This window comes from Polyodon spathula, chromosome 12 (assembly GCF_017654505.1).
Source record: "Polyodon spathula isolate WHYD16114869_AA chromosome 12, ASM1765450v1, whole genome shotgun sequence".
Taxonomy (NCBI): domain Eukaryota; kingdom Metazoa; phylum Chordata; class Actinopteri; order Acipenseriformes; family Polyodontidae; genus Polyodon; species Polyodon spathula.
Genome location: NC_054545.1, coordinates 14779543 through 14800278, shown reverse-complemented (window position 1 = coordinate 14800278; position 20736 = coordinate 14779543). Strand labels below are relative to the sequence as shown.

The window sequence follows — 20736 nt, the reverse complement described above, 5'->3', positions numbered from 1 at the left end:
TAATCAGTTCCTTACAGTGCATATTTATAATCACATTAAGAAAACTATAACATAAACAATGAAATATAGGAAACACAGGAATATTTGTATAGTATTACTATAAAAATATGAAACCAGAAGAAATATCGCAGGCCTGTGAGACATGAGTATTAGGCAGCACAACACATGCTTTGGATTATGAGAATTGATTGTAATGAAGATCATTTTGAAAGTCAATCTTGAAGTTTGGCTGCAGCTGTAGTACACCATGCATCAACTACAGATGAGTTTATCATAACTGGTGTGTTCCGAAAGATGTGCATGTAGGATGCATGACTGGAAGAGCATGTTTTCTTCATTATCACAGTATTCCCTCGCTAGACTGGAAATAACGTTCAAAATAACGAGCTGTCCGGTTTAGAAAAATACATACAAATTGCAAACACACCCACACATTTATAGTACTCAATTTATTTAAAATGTATAAATCATTGCGCTGAAATAACATTACTGTGTTCTCTGTATACATTACCCTATCTAGAAATAGAAATATGTACAGTACTATATACAGCACCGTAGTAAAATCTAATGAATACCTAGCACACTTTCTTTATACTTTAGCCTGTAGACTACCGGTAACACAAAATAAATCATGCTGCTGCATTCACTGTACACATTACTGCACAATGTGGAAATAATAAAAGATTATTCAAAACTGAAACCAAATGATTTGAGTGCATTTTTCTTTTTTTTAACCATAGCTCACACAATTACGACAAAATCAATCATGAGGCCCCATTAACACTTTGACAGTACAGAGTACCTTACATATACTGTGCACAGTTTACCAAATAAAATCAGTTTTAAATGTACAATGTACACGTGGCTGCAAGTAAAACAAAGCCCAACTGCGAAACTGATTTTTTGTTTTATGTATTAATGGTAATTTATTTGAAGCTGTTGAAGAAGAATATTTATTAAACACTCCTTGTTGAAGCTTAATGCTGTACTATACTTCCAGCCAACTTTCTTTAGATCTGCAAAGTGACGGCAATACATATAAGATCAGATTTACTGGAATTATTTTGTTAGCTCTGTGTTATTGAACTGCCTGCCTAGTTAATAAAGTTAGGTAGGTGTACAGCAAGGTAAAACAATTGTGTGCAGATGGACCTGGATCATTTTAACAACCTATATGATGATCCCCTCGAAGAAAGCATTTTAGAGCACCAGAGCACTTGCAATACAAACTGTAAAAGGGGTATTTTAAATACAAAATGCAACTTAGATTCAGTTGAGGTTATAAAAGCTGAGCCTCTTCAGCTGCGGAGCTAGTAAACTTGACAAGTCATTTACTATACATTGCTGTTTTCACATTTTCTTTACTGTTTTATGTGTTTCTGTAACCACTCTGAGTGTTTCAGTTGCTCCAAATTTCAGTTGTAATATTTTTTCTCTGCCTTTACCTGGTTTTGAGCTACTTGTCTGGGAAATCCTAAGTGCTGAACGGCTTTCCTCATTCCATTCAAATCATGTGACAGTATGACCTTTCAACTATGCCAAGCCACATATTGTACAGTTCACAGAGTAGGCGTTAAAGTCTTGCGTTTCTTGTAAACACTGCAGGGGGGTTTATATGTTGCATATATGTTGCACTGCAGTATATTCTAGAAGTTATCAGTTGGCAATATCATGGGGATGCTTGGAGTTCTGTGCCCAACAAGGATGCCCAACATTCGCTAAAGCCAAGGATTTTCAAACCTAATCCTTGGGAAAGCGGCAGAGCTGGAATGCAAGTGTTCACTAAGGAATTTAAAACTTGCCAAGTGACGCAGGACTCCACCGACTACTATTTCAGAAATTCTAAGTCCACATTTTTTCCTGTATTGGGCTATTTTTTGTTTTGCAGAGTTTGCGTGCAAGTCCAAAGTACACAATGTCTTTCCCACTAGTGAAGTCATGATTTTTATTTCTGCGTACCTGCCATTTTTCTTGGCTAAAACCTTGTGCATTAAAAACATGGCTTTTTTAAAATGTTCCCTCCCTTTATACTAAACAGTAAACCCAGTGTGTTTTTCCCACACCCTCAACCCAGTTTTCCATGTGTCAGTATCTTTATAAAATGCACACGAGGGGGGATTGTAACTGTGCCCTTTTTAATAAGAATGCTAGACGATCTTGGACTACTTCATTCCTACAAACTCTCACTGCGCAAATCTAGCTTGAATTTACTTAGTGTTGAAGTGCTCATCAGGATTGCATGAGAAGAGAAAATTTCCCACTTGCTCCCAAGTCACTTATTAAAATACTGAACAAAACAAATGGGCACAAACAGTGGACTGCCCAGGTTTATGAGAGGGCAGTGCTGTAACTGTTCCTGTGTGCAATTAGCACTGCCTGCTACTGTGAACTGCGAAGGCTGCTCTTCGAATCCCCAGTCACCACTGAAATCAAGAGGTAGGCGAAATAATTCCAACACACTGCCAGCTAGGATGTGATTAAAGGGGGTTTAACCACAGTACTGTCATAAGCCCAGTAACGTTATTCTTTTACAAAAGCCTATTCTTTTATGGAGGACACAGACATGGAATTTTGCTTTCAAAATCACGTGCAGCAATGTTTGTTGTAATATTCTCTGCAGTGTCAGTGCCGGGGTACAGCTATGACCTTCAGGCTGCTACAAACACAACCACTGCTAGTGCGGTGCTTGAGGTTGTGTGTAAACTCACCTTGTGGAGAAGCCCAAGGAGAAAATCATGGGAATAGCCACCGTTGGTCTCATCTTTCTTACTCTTCCATTTTAACTGAGAAGAAAGAAGCAGCAAGAAGATTATTGAATGATCCAGCAGGTTATGGAGAGCTTCTTATTTCAAGGGACATGAAAGACATGAAGCTTTTTACTTCTCTTGATTAAACTTCAGTCATGAGTTTTATTGGTCTTAGTACAGTTCCCAGTTAACTGAGACCCCATTCCATTGTAGTTACTATGTTTGAAATTATTCAGGACAGGGAGAGACCGTTAGACCCTTTCGTAATACCAGAGAAAGAAGACAGAAATCTGAAAACTTTGTCACCCACACATGCTTATTGAAATGACTCTGATTGCTGTTCTACTGTGGTTTAATCTCCATGGACAAAAGGTTTAAAACTATTAAACAACACATTCAGATCAGATTTAGGCTAACTGTTCCTAAGATATAGCCTTCGCAGAACCCATTACACTATAGAAATCCTGCAGAAGTAGGTCACCAGAACCTACAACAATCTGTGGTAAAGAAAAGTCTCCATCAAGTTTGAAATTAATTTGATGAGCGATTCTCAACATATTACTAAAAAAAGATGTACCGTGACAAGATGAACTGTACACACAATACAACCTTCTCTTGCCCAAGCTATGACAAGGCAGAACTAGGTAACCATGATTTAGAATATGATTAGACTCGCACTTGCGTCAATGTTTATTTTTCTGGGGCTCAACATACCGTAAAAAATCACTTATCTTTGAGTGTCTACTGGACTGAGGTTCTTCATTGGAACACCATGAAAACGGTTATTTAGACATCAGCTTTTGCTATTTTCAGTTTAGTAATTTCTGACCAGCTGAGCCAACGACACATCGTGATTGAGGAAAGAGTCAGATATGACTGACACCGGTTTCGTTTGCTGTGTAGCTTGGATATATATCTCTACCCCTGCTGCATTTGCTCATCTGCTGGTCAGAAGCAAGGAAAAAATTGAAAATGGTCACACTATTAGTAACAAGTCAGCTCCAAAATGAATATGCTAATCTAAAAGGTGTGTGATTTGCTACGATATTATGTGAGCTCCAGAAGAATATAGTTAAAAAGGAGCAAATCTAATTATGATACTCTCAAGAACAGGTGCTACATCACAATTGAATCTATAAATGTGAGATACTGTACATTATATCTGTCCACCACAAAATAAAAAACAGCTGAAAATTTACTGAAAGATAAAGCCAGTGAGACCCAGTCCCCATTCACATATCAGGGGTCTGGATATTTGTACAAGAATCAGACATGTTTTAAAAAAGAAATGTAATGTTTGGAATAATAGCGCTGCAAAGCTATACAATAAATCTTGCATTTCATCAAAATTATTATATTTTTTTTTATGGAAACTTAATTGTTGAATGCCAGAACCATTCTTGGACCGTTTCAACGCCTGAAGATATACGTACAATAAATACAAATGAATGGGTGACAGTTGCGTAATGCACATTATTAATATTCCAGCCTGGTTCCAGCTCCTTCCAATAAACAGTCCCCAGACTCCTTTGAAATATTGCGCACATTAACAAATTCTGGTCAAAATTAAATTAAACAAAAAGCAGTTTAGTTGCCAGGAAAATGTAAACACAAAAGAAAAAGGCTTACTTGCCTTTTTTTTCTTTTTACATGGAATAATTATTTTAGGAGTTGCATGTTTTAAGCCTTAGGGATTACATTCAGTCACATTACCTTACATTGACTGACATCACTAACCACTCAGTCCTAATCCAACTGGCTACAAAAAAAAAATAAAAATCAGCAATAACACAAACGTTTAAAGTACTGTAAAATATTACTTAATCTACAGTGAAATAGCACATCAGCAACTGTATTACAAGATGGAAAAAAAGTACTCACTTTTGCTTTAGTCTAACTGCAGAGAACATTACTGTTCCTTGCTTTTTCTACTTTCATTTAGGAAATGCAGTTATTTTTAAAAAACAACAATACAGATGAAACACTTCTGCTTTCTGTGACCTAACGTGTTGTCGATTACTAACTGCCCAACATGTATTTTGAATTCAAGCTCTCTCCACTTCCCAGAAAAGGGTGAAACATGCAGTAGTTTACTTATAGCACTGTATTTGAAGTATTTGAAAATCCTGAAAAATACAGCGAATTGGAGAAAAACCAAAATAAAATTAATTAAAAAAAAGGGGAGGACATTAAATGTGTGAAGCAAATAAGAGGCAATTAAACCTCAATTAAACTTCCATTGGTCTATTAAATTGCCCCGACGTCCTTTTTAGAGCCTCATTTACCAAAGCTAACTACACAGTAAACTGACAGATTTGTCTGACTAAAGGGTTTGTATTTGTTTTGTGGTAAGAATTGGCACAATCTTTTTAATAAGGTTGTCTCAATTCGTATATTATATTGCTATGTATAACAATATGCACATATACATAAACCGGGTGGATTTGAAGGCTGTTGTGAAAAATCTACATGGTTTTTGCTCTTGCTTGGTGTTGCCAATTACTACCTGCCCAATATGTGATTAGGAATGTGGTTGCTGAATAAACCTGACTAACTAAAACTGAAAATGCTACGGTACAAATATCTAGTATGTCTTGTACAAATCAGGTTGTCAAAATGTAGCATTCACACCAAATTCTCAAGTTGCCAAGGGGTAATGTTTCACATCTGGACATACGTACTATAGCTACTAAAGCCAAAAGGAAACTTAATATCTAAAGTCTAGCTGTCAATCAGAAAGACTGGCAAGCATCCTCGTTGTTAAGAACAAGTAGGAGACTAATTAAGCACAGATGAAAAATAACAAGATGTTACATATTATCTGATTCAAACTGGTTATATATATATATATATATATATATATATATTATATATATATATATATAAAAAGGTACAAGCTCTATTTAAGCTGGTACTTCCTGGAGTCGGTATGTATTGGTGCACAGGGTATAATGGGAGCTATGTGGTATCAATGATTTAAAATGTATATTTGTATTAGGCACAGGGATTGCACAAATTAGTTCATGTGCTGGGATTCAAGTGAATGATTAATTAGTAATTGAATCCCGGCACAGCTGTATATATAGACGCATGAATCACTCACTCAGGGTAGGTGTGTTCAGGGCGAAAGAATGAGAAAGAGGACAGCAAATTAAAACTAAAAAGCAATTGCTACTCGTTTTGGCACAGATCAGCATGATACTTGTGTGTTTAGTGTTCATCGTATTTTGTCTATTTGCTTTGGTCAACGTGCCGTTTTGTTTTGTGTGCAGTGTTTTGTTTGTTTATTAAGTAAGTAAAAAGCGCAAGCAGCGCATTCATTTCACTCACAGTGCTGTGTGTTTCTTCAGGGTCTGATGTCACCGCACAAGCCAGCATGCCAGAGCCATATTCTTCTTATAAGATTTATTTTGAGAAGACTGGGTTATTCATTCAAACATTGCGAATACTGTTAATACTGCAACATTTAGTGTGATAACAGGCAGTTCCTGGGCTGTATATTCAAGTTTTGTTTTCAGCGTTTTCTTTGATATGACCGGTTTCATTTAAGAGATAATCGCACTGCTGTGACATGTTACTAGGTAATAATGGAACTCCTGGGTCAATATTTGAGTGAGGAGTTCTATTCTTTAAGAAGAACATGCCACAGAACGGCTGACCTCCATATAAAACAAAAACAAAGCAGGTGTTGGATGACATTGACATCCTTTGACATGCCCACGTTCCTTAGACTGTTGATGCAGTCAAAGCAGAGCTTCGGCCCCATTCAATTAAAGAATCTACGTTCCAAGCATCAGTGTCATTATGACAGCCAGCGTTTAGATATTCCAAAGTGGTTCTCACATACCTGGCTTGCACTGTGAAAAGCTGTATCTCTTTGCTTTTCAAATCAAAAACCTTCACAGATGTTATTGCAACACAAAGCATGTTTAATACAACACGTTTTAATTGTCAAGGGCAAAGCCTGATTTTCACTTCAGCAATCACTTAGTTCCTCTGTGCTCCAATTTCTGACCACATAAATCTTCTGGCTAAGCATTTTGGGAGATAACCAAACTCTACTCTGTAAATAACAGATTTTTTGGAAGTCAAAAAAAAAAAAACATTTCGGGGAAAAGCTCTAGTGCAATGTTTCTCAAACTGGGGACCCGACCCAAAAGAGAGGGTGGGGGGGGGGGGTGCAAGACTATTGTAGGGGGGTCACGTGATCACAAAAAATGCAGGCATAACCTTAAGATTAGGGCTTCTGATTTTATAACCAATAAAACACCCGTTACAAAAAAGCAAACACTGGAAATGATTACTCAATTCATGTGGACTTCACCCTTTTCCCATAAAATAAAGAAAACCGGCTACTGTACAAATAAATCTGAAACAAAACTACCTTTCCCATTGCAGCTGGGCAATGCCCATCCTTCCTGACTCGTATCTAGCATTGACTTGTTCTGAATACTTTAAACCCACCCAACTGCTGAGTGGCAGCAAATTCTACATTTCTATTGGAGACTCCACTTGCGAGATTTAAAACGAGATTACAATTACGGTAGAAGGCTTGTTCGTGGTATTTAAAGCTGTATTACAGTTAGATAAGCGATAATTTCAAACAGAATTGCAAACTGTGGCGAAATATAAAAAAATGCCTAGACACACAAAAACACCAGAAGAATGTGCCTGTGACCGTAAGGATTTTGTAGTGGAAGACAGGACAGGAAAGAAGGTACAACTAAATGTGCATACTGTCTGTTGAGTTATGACTATTTTAACAGAAAAAAAACGGCCAAGCATTTTGGAAAGTAGAAAACAATAATTTCATACAGTATATACAAAGCGAAACGATTACATAAATCTCGAAAATAGATCAAAGTAAGCACCGAAAAAAAGAAGCCTTATTTTACAGTGCACACTTAATTCTTAACAGTAAATGGTGTAATATGAAGCCAGACACTGAAAGTGGAACTTAAAGAAGCAGGCATTATTATCGAATCAGAGGAGTCTACAAGTAGACGGTACTGATACTATGTGCAAGTTTTCGATGCTTCGTTCCTTTTGGCGAAATGAAATCTTAATTAACATATCTTAACATAACATAACATTGATGCAGAACCACAAGTGACAGGCTTGCTGTTGATTCATTATTTGACTATTATAATAAAAAAACGGTGAAGCATTTTGAAATGTTACCCAATATTTTCATAGTGTCGGTTGTATATTAAGAAAGCGAAACGATTACGCTGTCGCGAAAATAGTTGGCTCAAATACAGCAACAACCAAAATTAGCATAATACACGTCACACTTAATTCTTAACAGTAAATGGTGTAATATGAAGAATTTACACTGATAGAAAGAGTTTGTGGCAATGTTGAACAGCGGGGGTGGGGTCTTGGGCGGTTCGGGGGACTGGTCACTCAAGAAGTTTGGTGAAGTCGGAGACACCCAGGTACCGATTATAATACGTCCGGATTACTAATCCACCCCAGAGCCAACGTATCATTAGACCAATGCTCTCTGCTTTGTTTTATACGATAGGACTTATCGAGCAAAAGTGCATGGGAGTAACCCCTTTGATTCACCAAACACTGTACCACGAGCCCTGATCTTCTCACAATACAAAGACATGCCTACCCACTGTGAACCTGACTGTATCTGGTTCTATAACTCTTAAATATCCCTTATTTTGCTACGTTTACTCAACTATAATTTTAGTTGAACAGTACGGTGTCGTGATTCGTGTGTCGCCCTTAAAGCAAGGATCGTAAAATGACGTGACCGCTTTAGTAGGTTCCTTGACGTAGGTGAGTGTATTAGTCACTGGGATAGAACCTATGGAGCGGTAAGTTATGTCTGCGTGGGGTTAAGTCCACCTTTGCTACCCCCCCCCCCCCCCCCCCCCCCCCCCCCCCCCCCCCCCCCCCCCCCCCCCCCCCCCCCCTACCCCCCCCCCCCCCCCCCCCCCCCCAACCCCCCCCCCCCTGACCCATGGATCTTGCCCCACACCACACGCACACTTTTCGAAAGACATGGGCACTGTCGACTGCAGGCATAATGATTAGGTGGGAGGAGTCGTCATAGCCTGAAACATTTCCAAAGGGGGGCCCATCAAAAAAAAGTTTGAGAAGCCCTGCGCTAGTGTGCTGAGGCACAGTTTCACAGCTAGACTGTTTTACTGTACCTCATTGGGAAAATTAATTAAGACATGGTCACGCACTAGAAAGATTATGTTTCAAATACAGGTTTTACATTGCAACAAATCAATCTTTATTGTAATAGAGGGTAAGGTAAAAGCTGCAAATGAGTTGATATAAAATCAACTTCATGCCACCAGCATAAGACACAGCTGGATTTTCGTTATAGCATTTTACTGCACTGGCAAATCACCACGGACTGCATCCACCACCTATCAGTGACCATCCTTGGATTACCTCTATAAATAAGACGCAATTCAGGTGGATTCCTTAGTGCTCTAAATTATCTAAAAATCCATCTGTAACTTATCCCAGCAGAGTACAGGTTGGTTAAGCCAAGCCCTTAGTAAAGTAGACAACTGTTTGGTTAGGTTCCTTCATCACAGGGCATATACGAAACATTTGTCTACTTTCTTTTGAGTGCTTTTGAAGTTCTGAAAGATATGAAAGACTTAAGACTTGAGTTTGAGATGTGTGTCTGACAGCAATGCATTTGTAATACAGTGCTCCCTCGTTATACTGTCAACTATGGGACAGGTACCAAACTGCTGTTATAACGAGGGTAAAAAAAGAAGTCCAATAAAAATAACAATGTTGGCAATTTGAAGGTTTATTTTTTTCAGTAAAATGACAATAGTGTGTTCTGTGCTGTAAACAACATAAAAAGCCAACTTGTCAAAGTTTAAGCAGTTATTTTCTGCATTTTTAATTGGTTAGGAGTAGAGTGTTGCTGGTGTTGTTAAAGTGAGGAAGACCAATACATGTGTCTACATTGGCTTGGCTTGGCTTGATGCACTGGGAGACTGCTGACAGCGAGTGTGGCGGTATAACGGGATATTGGGTTATATTGGTTCAGAAGGGATATTTGGAGGATCATGTGAGCGGCACTATAACAACGAAGGAAAAGATTCTACACCAAAGATAACATATAATTAAAGGCATTTGCAAGGGCTACATTTGTAAGGGAATTTTCCATGCACTTTCCATTTGTTTACCTGAATATACCTGCTTGTCAATGCAAAACTGACAATCAACAGGTTTCACAACGATGAGCCAGCTCAAAACAAATACAATGTCAATGATTTATTAGTATTCTGTGAACTCCTCAAACAAACACTGAGGAGTAGAACCCTAACTCAGTTAATGGCGTTGTAAAATCAGGACTGGAAATCCCACTGCAGTCTCATGTTTTACTATAAGCCTTATTAGCCAAGGAATACAGGTTACAAGTTCAGTTGTGTCAAAATAAAACCTGGAATCTGCAATGGGAGTCTTAAAGGGTACATAAGAACCTTTTAATTTTATTGTGTTACATATTCCCATGTTTTGCTACAACTGCTGCGTAAGGTGTATGTACTGTTTTAATTTAATTTAATTTAAATTTGTTTTACATTTTCACCACTTTTTTAAACTGCATTCCCTGCCTCAAGATGGCTTCACATGTACCTGCATGGACCTCTCAGAACTACATTTCCCATCATCATCCTGCTGACTGGTAAATTCATCTCAGTTATATATGTGAGCAGGGGGGTGATGGGAAATGTAGTTCTGAGATGTCCATGCGGGTACATATGAAGCAATCTTGAGGCAGGGAATGTAAATTAAAAGTTTTTTAAAAAAGTGGTCAAAATGTAAAAAAAAAAAAAAGAATGTGACAAAAAAAATTAAAATTAAAACACACACACCTTACGTAAACAGTTGTAGCAACACATGGGAATATGTAACACAATAAAATAAAAAAGGTCCTTATGTACTAATACGCACAGTTACGCAATTCAACATCCATTCAGTATTACAGAAGAGGCGGCAAGCGCCACTAGTACAACTATGCTTAGCTTCTTACAGGAGATCTTATACTGGTATGGTAAATAAAGTATCTAATTTTGAACAGTCAGAAAAAAAAAACTGGTTGGTGAATAATTCTGGGTGAAGTGCAATGGTGCCCTGCAAAAAAATGAAATTTACTCGTTCACTTTAACCCTTCAATCGTTTCCCATACTTGTTTTTCCAAAACCAACGAACAGCAGAAAAATGTCAGCTGTCTGCAAATCCCTGTCGACAATGTTATAAATAATAAAACACATTTATTACACCAGTGTCACACAGGGCTTGTCTATTTACAATCCAAAATGTGAGGAAATTGTTTTTTCTGATATAATTACAAATATGTTGGCAAATAGACAAAATCTGGAAATTGGGGTTACGTGAAGTATACTTATTCTTTGCTTAGTCTGTTTCAAAAATCATATTATAAAAAGAAAAGAGATATGTTGTGTTCTAAATCCTACGAGTGCCAACTCAAATACCTGAATGCTTTTCTAAAATGTTTTCTTTTGCTCTCAATGTCCCTCGTCCGAACGACTCTGTGGGAAATAAATGTACTGTGCAATATAAAAAGGGAACTGTCCATCTGTGTTTATCACGCTATCCCCTCTTCTCCCAAACACACACCATCTAAAGGCAATATTTGAATGTCTTACTTTTAATTTGGGGGTCACATTGCTGTCGGATTTCATTCCATGCTGTGTACCTGAGGGAGACAAGGAGAATGAAACAGGAGGAGAGAGAACATTTTTATTTTCCCAAAATCAAATACAGGAACATAAATAACGTGGACATGTCATTACACAGTCAGCGGCCAAGTGTGAGTGAGAGGGTAACCACACCAGTGCGCTGGGAACCAAGAGCTGGACTGCTGTCAACCATGTCCTAATAAAGTTACAATACTCTCGTTCTGGCTCCTGGTGCAGGACAGCTGACCTAACCAGCTTCTCTGGAATCGACTGCGATCGTCCTTCCAAAAAGCAGGGAACAGCAACGCCTCTTTAGCGTGCGAATGGAGCAGATTTAAATAGCTGTCCTTGTGTCTTTAAGACCGCACAGAGGGTTTCGCACAATTCACATTCTGTATTAAAACCAACAAGCAGCTTTATTTGTATTCAGGTGCTGTGCTGTTTCCAACCTAGTTTCACAGCTGCACATGACTGAGGAAAAACAAGGTCAAATGACCTGGAAAGGGTTGCAGTGTTTTATTGATTAAGCATAAATCAGTCTCAAAATACTTGACCGCATTCAAAAGTACAGTGTGTTTTGAGGGACATCATTCAAGATGATTTATTCAGTCTAAAAACCAATATATTTTGAGTAGGTGTAGGAAGACATTTTATAAATGTGTTTATTAAGGTTATATTTTGGACTGCATTGCTTAGGATAAAAATGATGTTTAAAGCAAGTTTCAAGAATCTGAAGACCTGTTAGCTTGTTGAGGACATCTAACTGTGTCTGAGACAATCCGCAAGGTTTACAATTATTTGTATGAGTTTTATTTTAAATGAATGTGGTCTGACTAATATACGTTAAATAAAAACATCCATTTCTAGTGTGTTTAGGATGTTATTAAAAAATATCAGCATATCAAAAGGATAGATTACAATTGACAATCATGTCTAAACCATGTATGAAGGAACTACAATCTTAATACCGTAGAGCACCTCTTCACTTGGAATGGGTATTTAAGAAAGAACATAACAAAAGTTTACAAACAAGAGGAGGCCATTCAGCCTATCTTGCTCGTTTGGTTGTTAGTAGCTTATTGATCCCAGAATCTCATCAAGCAGATTCTTGAAGGATCCCAAGGTGTCAGCTTCAACAGCATTACTGGGGAGTTGGTTCCTGACCCTCACAATTCTCTGTGTAAAAAAGTGCCTCCTATTTTCTGTTCTGAATACCCCTTTGTCTAATCTCCATTTGTGACCCCTGGTCCTTGTTTCCTTTTTCAGGTCGAAAAAATCACTTTGTCTTCTCATCCATGCAGTAGAATGTTATGCTGTGGCAAAGGTAAATAAGTAACTATCTCACAAGCTCTCACAGCTGTTGGCTGAACATCAAGCTGCCCCATACAGGTGTGTTCATGTGTGTGTGTGCTTCAAACCCAGGACTTCAAACTGTGTACACTGTTTAAGAGCTCCTGACTATACTACAGGTCTAGTGAGCAGTAATCATACACCTGTGTGTTGTGTTACCTGTGTTATACATTGTATAATCTAGCTATTGAGATGTATTTTATCATTGTCCTTTTAAAATGCCGTTTTACATATTTTTACTTTCAGAAATGGCTTTAAAAGACTCACAATGGACACAGCTTTGAGACGCACATGCACTGTTAGATGTTTGATTTTCAGAACCTTGGCCCACAAACTTTAATGATGCCAGTGGTGCTATTTAGATGAACTGTTTGGAGCTCACTGTCTTGTGTTGAGGTGGATAACAGAAGCATGAGCAAGAGTTTGTGTTCCTGTGTACCTGGTGGTCTGTGCCCTCTGTCTGCCCCAACATCCCTCTCTCTTTGGATCTGTTCCTTTATCAGCCTCTGTTCTTCTTGGAGCTGCCTGGAGCCTTCCTCTCGCAAACGGATTATCTGCAAGACAATGTTTCAAATGAACCAATACCAGATTTTGTAGTTTGACCAGAAAAAGAAAATGTACCGACAATATTTCATTCTACCAAGAGCATTGCTAGTAGCACTCTTCAGCAAAATTCTAATTATTTAACTAGAAATCAGGTTTTCTTTTTGTGAATTAGACTGCAGGAAAATTAGCTATGCCAGAGTTGTATTGACCGAAGCTGTCATTTATCAATGACACTATCTGTGTCACCAACTCCCCTTTTTGCAGCACATGACTTTCCACCATCCAAATACTTACCAGACCCAACCTGGTGCGGTTAGCAGACAATCTGGTTAACAGACGAATAATCAACTCTGTACTGTACCTACAAAAAATGCACCTATGCTGTTTTTATGTCAGCACCATACAGCAAGTTCCTTTAGGCACAGTTGAGGACCCCATTGTAACCATTGGCTACATTACCTTCTAAAGAAAAAAAAAAGTTATGAAAGACAACAACAGATTGTCAGCAACCATCTAGTGCCTATATGAATCATTATTTAAGCACTGCCACCTCCTGGTACTGTTTGGATACGCATGACCTTGGGGACTGACATTAGCACTATAAGAACATTAGAAAACATACAAACAAGAGAAGACTATTCAGCCTTCAGTGCTCACCCAGTTCCTAGTAGCCAACTGATCTGAAAACAAGTTGGATCTTAAATGATCTCAATGATTCAGCATCAACATGCCATTCCATACCCTCCCCACTCTCTGTGTAAAGATGTGTTTTCTATGCTCTGTCCCAAATGATCTGCACTTAATTTACAATTGTGTCCTCTGGTCCTGGTACTAGCAGGGGTGCACAGCAAGGGCTATTGTAGCCCAGATTCGGTCATGTGGGCTCAAAGCGTGTTGACTGCACATTATTGAGGTAGTGTGGATGGGGTGTAACAAGCTTCAGAAACACTCCAGGGTTCTTTTTGAACAGTGGTGGAAGATCAAGAATCTTCCTTATAATGCTCCCTGTCTTTTTCCACAGCAGAAATGACCAACTGAGATCACCCTATTCACAAAACAATATAGGGGCACACTAAACTAAATAATGATTCAGGGAAAAAAAAAAAAAGTCTATAGCATAACTTGAATTGATAATGAAGTTATTACTGCCATCTAAGCTGATGAGCAATAACACGTCATTCACCTCTTCTTCTAAGGTCCGTGTTATTTTTATTTCCTCCTCTTCGAGATTTTGGGCTTGTGCCTGCCTTTCCCGGGCCTCTAAATCTGTAACAGCACAAAGTTAACAAGTCAGCTCAGAGTGAGTGGGGGGCTGTTTTGTTACCACCCTCATGTCTCCAACAGAATATGCCAACAGCTCGGCCCTTGAATGCTGGTCTAGTTTCTAGCAGCTGATGAACCCAGAACTGTCCAGTCTGCTTTTTAAGGATTCCATTGACTCAGATACACAGGTGTCTCAGTAACCAGTTCATTCTGTTTAGAACATTCAACTAGCGGAGGCCTAAAATCATTAGCTAAACATATATTCTGGTATCTCTAGGCTGCAGTGGTTGGCCATGGAAATGCTTCTTTTTTGTATTAATTATGAAAAGTTGGGTTTACATGTACTATATTAACTTGTTAACAAACATTACCTAGTTTAATCTTTTTCCTCTTGTCGTCAAGTTTCCTGGTTCTCTCCTCCGCTAGCTTTTTGGCTTTTCTTACTTGATCATAGGCTGCCTGTAAGAGAAGAGAAACTCGGTCACATCACAGTGATGAAGGCTCAGAACATACCCAGAGAATAATAAAAACTGAAGAGTTGAACAGATGTACTTAATACTGCGGAACTGTATTACTGGGATTAATGCTGATTTCCTAAACATTTAACAAAAAATATATGTAGACTTTAGACTAATACCTCCCATTGGTTTTAATGTCAGCACACATTCTTGAAATCTTGCACACCAAGTGTACAAAGGTGCAAATAAGTAATACTATTAATATATCAATTCTAGTAATAATACTACACATTCTTGTAGGTATCAACTGTGCAGTGAAAGAAACACATCTTTTCATAATTGTATTTGTATTTCAAAGCATGATATCTAATATTACACTAGGTTAAATAATTCTCTGCTTGCAAGCCCTGCTTTTAGAAAGTGTTGCACTTCCTTGGCCATTTCACCTGGAGGGTGAATTACTCCCCACCCCTTTTCCTGTCATTAGCCAATCAGCTGCCTCCCCTATTGAATGACATTTTCAGCCAGCAACATGTCCTTGGCAGAGTAAACCATGGAAACTGAGAACTTTCCTTAACCTACAAGTAGAACCAAATATATATGGCTCTACTTAATAAGGGGGATTGCATGTTTGTGTTTGTTTGCAAATACAAGTACAATACAGTAACTTAATTAAATGCAGATTGAATTAATTGCCAATAAATGCACATTAGGCATTTTAAATTGGGGTCTTTAATAGTAAATCTTCAGTGGCAGATAATATTTCTTGATTGAAGTTTACATTTCTAATAATATAATATCTCTGTAGTGCCCATGTAATGTGCTCTTTAGCTGGGACGGATTACCTGGCCAGAGGAGTCTCATTGTTTGTTGATTCGTAAAAGCAGAGTAGATCTTTGATGTAACCTTACCCTGGCAGCTGTGTCAGTCAGGACCTCTAGAGCCTGGGAGAGCTGGTGGAAGAGTTCAGCTAGAGGAAGACAAAAAGGCAGAGTGGAGGGTCAGGGACCACACAGCTCTCAAAACACTGATGAGTGTGCTTATTCATTCAGGGTCAATAATAAAAAAAAAAACAACCTTAAAACCGCTGAAGGAGAAGCCTCTATTTTAGTGGTCACTCCAAGAGGGTTATGGGATGTGTGTGTTTTTTTTTAATCAGGCCTTAAAAATTCCATAACTACCAACAGCAACAGTATTGGAGTTTTTATTTATTTATTTCAAACTTTTACTCTCAATCTAGAACCATCTTGTATCCTGGGGTACAACAGTTACACCGCATAGAATAACCATTACCAATACATTTACACCCACAGTATAAAAGCAGCACTCAGTCACACTTTGATATCACATAACAGTTTGTTTTTAAATAAATTCAATAAAGAGCTTTTGGGTTTCTGTTGGTTGTGCTCTCTTTTATCCTTTCTGCTAGACCGTTCGTTTATTAGGCGTCCCATATGCAAATGACTGCTGCCACTTTTCTTTCTTATTTTTTGTGACAAGTTCTGTAAATTACCATAATTCCTCCTAAGCGATCCCTCTGTTCAATAAAAAGCCATGAAAGCTACATTACCTTATAAAGAAATTATAAAACACAACATATAGCTTTTACCACTCTATTCTAAGTCTCCAATCAATTTCCAACACAGTCCTCCGCTCCTGGTTTCTGTGCTATGCATAAAGTATGTTAGGGTTAACTATGCCAACCCCCTTTAAGAATTTAAAAGACTTAATCAAAAGCCCCCTAATTCTTCTTTAATCTTTAGCTAAATAAAATTCAGTTCCTTCAGCCTGTCTTTGTAGCTCATTCCTTTAAGCCCTGGGATTAGTTTGGCTGCCCACTGATGGACTCTCTCCAAGGCTACAATGTCCTTTTGGTAAAGTTCTGACCAGAATGGAACACCGTACTCCAAGTGCGGTCTCACCAGTGTATTATACAGCCTCACTTTAGACTATATACCCAAGCACTCTGCTTGCTTTTGTAATTGCTTTTCCACACTGTCTGGTTGCTGACTGCAGTGAGTCTCTAAACATCAATGGCTTTCTCTTGGTGGGCCTGTTCTAGTTCTATACCACCCATATGGTAGCTGGATCCTACACATTTGAGACCAGGGTGTAGCACTTTATATGTGTGTTAACATTACATTTAATTTGCCAGGTTTCTGCCCTGTTCGGTAACGTAGAGAAAGGAAAGAAATTTAAAAAAAAGAAAAATGCAGAAGAGGCACAGAAACGAAAGAAAGAAAAAACTGCCACAAGAAAAATAAAAAATACAAAATGGCACTGTTCGTCTCTTAACAAATGCCAAACTGTGCTCAAATTAATTGAGACATCTCCTACATAAAATAGGCACGGAATCTCATGGAGGGCAGTTTCCTCTAATGATATGCTGCATATTTTCTCACATAAATTTCCCATTTTTCTCTGTCAAATACCAGGGCTCTCTCAGGGACAATTTGTACCAGTCAGAGCTAACCCAGAAACAGATCTCTCCCCTCAGCGTCGCCTGGGTTTAATGACGCAATTAAACATGCTTTATTTTAACAAGCTGCTCAGATCAGGAGCACTCCAGAGTTTTCACAGGTTTCTCGGCTCTCTTGGCTCAAGCAAATCCAGATTAAACACTGGAAGTGTTAGTGCGCAGAGCTGGGGAACAGTTACAGGCACTGCGGCCCCTGGAAAGAGTCACACTCTTAAAATAAGCCCAGGATCTTGATGGGGAACAACACAAGAGCCCAGTAAGATTCAAATGTTTAGTGCACAATAACAAATACACAGTGCAGAACACCTACAGGGATTACACACACACACACACACACACACACAGGAATAGAAAGACACACAGATACGCACACAAACACTTTGTGGAAACTGTGTTTTGCCAATCACATGTAACAACAATAGCCCCAATTTTGTCTGGTTTGCCTTTTTGTGTAATGGAATATGGCACATAAAAGGTTTACTTTACATCTTCAACAGTCTTCTGTATGACTCTATATTGTTGTTTCTGCATAGATTATTTCCCAAGCTTTACTAGCCAGTACAGAGACTGCTTCTCAAGGGTCAGTTAACAGAGTGGGGAAGTTGTGCTGAGTGCTAAAGTAGTCGTTTTCCACATTAGAACAGACTTATAATTAATAACTAAACCAGTATTTTAAACAGAAATACTAAAGAGCAGGCAAAGATGAACATTGACGACCCCTCACAAGATTGTTTCTCACATAACACATTGTAATGGATCGCCTCCTAGAGGCTGATCAGTTAATAACAGTGACATCACCAGCAGAGCTTTCTCTTTATTTGAATGGAAAGAAAAATGTGGTTTGTTGTTCATATCCAACCCTTGCCTTTCCATGGCTGAGATGAAAATTTATTGCAAGTAAACCTATACAGGATAATAGTTGAGATGCCAAATAGGTTAAAATAGGAAGGGGGGCAAGATCTGAATTTACTGCTGCGTTCTACAAAAATGTAGAAGGAAAAAAAGAAAATATTTCAGGCCACGACAGTATTGAACCAATCCCGCTCCCTGACCAGTCTCTTGTCTTGTGTTCCCTGGTGTGTGCACTGTGGGTGAAACTGTATTCAGATGCAGTTGCTTTTACATTTATTTTCTTGTACCTCAAGTCCCTGCTTCACCATTAGCTGACCCAATCTGGAAATTAAAAGGGACATCCAGGAACCACAAACCTCAATGAACAACACTTTGCTTAATGTCAAGGCGCATTTTTAGCACTTTAATTACATTTGAGTTGATCTATTTGTTGGCTCTCCGCTTCTGAAGGATTTCAAAGTCGGACAAACATTTTTCACCTCCGACAGCCCAGGTAGATTATTACTTCCCAGTGTTTCTGATTTGCGGTCCCTGAGGGAAGAGGCCTGTGTCAGAGACTTGCTGCGATTGGTTCAACAGAAAAACGTGAAGAATTCACTAAAACCTCAGTGAGATTTCAAAGGTTTGGATTTAGATTCAGATCATTGCAACACTACAAAAGCATGTTGTATTGAGGTGGGTTGTTTTTTTGTTTTTTTTTCCTTTGTAAATTTAAACTGTGATTTTGCAGTTTTCTTATAATAATCTTTAATAATAATCTTTATTTTTATATAGCGCCTTTCATAGTGGACCACCATCACAAAGCACTTTACAAGATACAAGACTAGGGTGTGTGAACTGTGCATCAGCTGCAGAGTCACTTACAACAACATCTCACGAAAAGACGAAGCACAAGGAAGTTAAATGACTTGCTCAGGGTCACACAATGAGTCAGTGGCTCAGCTGGGATTTGAACCGGGGACCTCCTAGTTTCTTTAACCACTGGACCACACAGCCACATACCACTCTAGGTATGCTTTCTCCATGCTTCTACACTTCTACTACGGTAACCTTTATCAGGGTTTACTCAAAATGCAGCTTTTAAATGTGATAAAACCCCTGCTCACAAATAACTTACCTAAATGTTGCTCAGCAAAAAATGCCTTATTTTGTTTGCAGGTTGCCATATATATAAATTAACATCCCTGTCAAATCAAAATACTATTACTTTAATATGATTTATGACCAGATTTAGAAATCCTTTTCCAAACGCACAACCTGCATTATTTTAGGTAAACAGAATAAAATGCAGGCACTACTAAACAGAAATACACCAAAGGACCACGAAGAATGTGACAGAGATGGGTTTCTCAATAGAACTCCAATTGTTCTGAATAGATTCTTGCTTGTTTTATACAGTTAACATTGTATTTCTCTCAGAAAATGTGCACTTGCAAAACAGGGCCCATGATGCAAATGTCATTTACTGAAGTGCATTGCAGGTAAATGAAGAAAAACATCTTAATAATCCAGGCCCGCTGCCCTTAACAAAAAGCAAAAGACAACAAAATATACTGCAGTAAATAGCAAGTGCAATTGTTTTCTCTTTTCTTATAACATGACGTTTTACCACGTGTTAGACATGGTAACCTGCTCACCTGCTTTGGGATTGTCTGGGTTCTTGTCTGGGTGGCACGTCAGCGCCTTCTGTCTGTAGGCTTTCTTAATCTTGAGGGGGCGTAAGAAAAACAACACATGGTTACGATATGTCTGGATGATACATGTCTTCCGACAAGTATGACACCACAGGAGGAGCCAGAATCACCGCAGCCTCTAGAACAGGATCTCATCAAAAACACCCAATGGAAAATGTCATCAAATGAATACATTCTACATCTTGCATAACAAAGGCTTGAATTATGCACATATGACATGATTATACAAATTCTGATTTAAAATGAAAGCAGGTTGCTAAAAGGATTAACACTGAACTGCTGAACCCTGCTGTTGGCTGCATGCTGTCTTCTCTGGTTTTTACGGTTAGAAATGTACTGCTCATGAAAAGGAACTCTTGATAGTACTGGAAAGTACAAAAACAAGATAAATCTCAAGTAACCACATAACTGGGCGTCCTTAAGTAAAATCATAACACAGCTTTCAATAGCTTTTTTTAAAATTATTATTCAGTTTTAGCTTAATGGATTAAAGGGGGCAACATTCGAGTAAAAACATTTAACTTTATTTTGGAGTATTTTTAAAGTACAACAATAAAGGCGATTTATTCCTGACTATTAGGATGACTACAGAGATTGTGGATGCTTAAGTACTGATCTAGTAGTCAGGGTTTTATATATGTACTGTAATGT

General features: G+C 38.4%; 1 protein-coding gene across 1 annotated transcript in view; it reads right to left on the bottom strand.

Moving 5' to 3' along the window:
• The window catches only part of LOC121324615 (dnaJ homolog subfamily C member 17-like), a 79059-nt gene that overhangs the window by 44179 nt on the left and 14144 nt on the right, over positions 1-20736 (bottom strand). Inside the window, exons 2-8 of the mRNA XM_041266697.1 lie at positions 20029-20098; positions 15972-16030; positions 14974-15061; positions 14523-14605; positions 13233-13347; positions 11411-11460; positions 2709-2783 (exon numbers count right to left, since the gene is read on the bottom strand). Of these exons, the coding sequence (XP_041122631.1) occupies positions 2709-2783; positions 11411-11460; positions 13233-13347; positions 14523-14605; positions 14974-15061; positions 15972-16030; positions 20029-20098 (540 nt within the window). The remainder of the gene's footprint in view (positions 1-2708; positions 2784-11410; positions 11461-13232; positions 13348-14522; positions 14606-14973; positions 15062-15971; positions 16031-20028; positions 20099-20736) is intronic.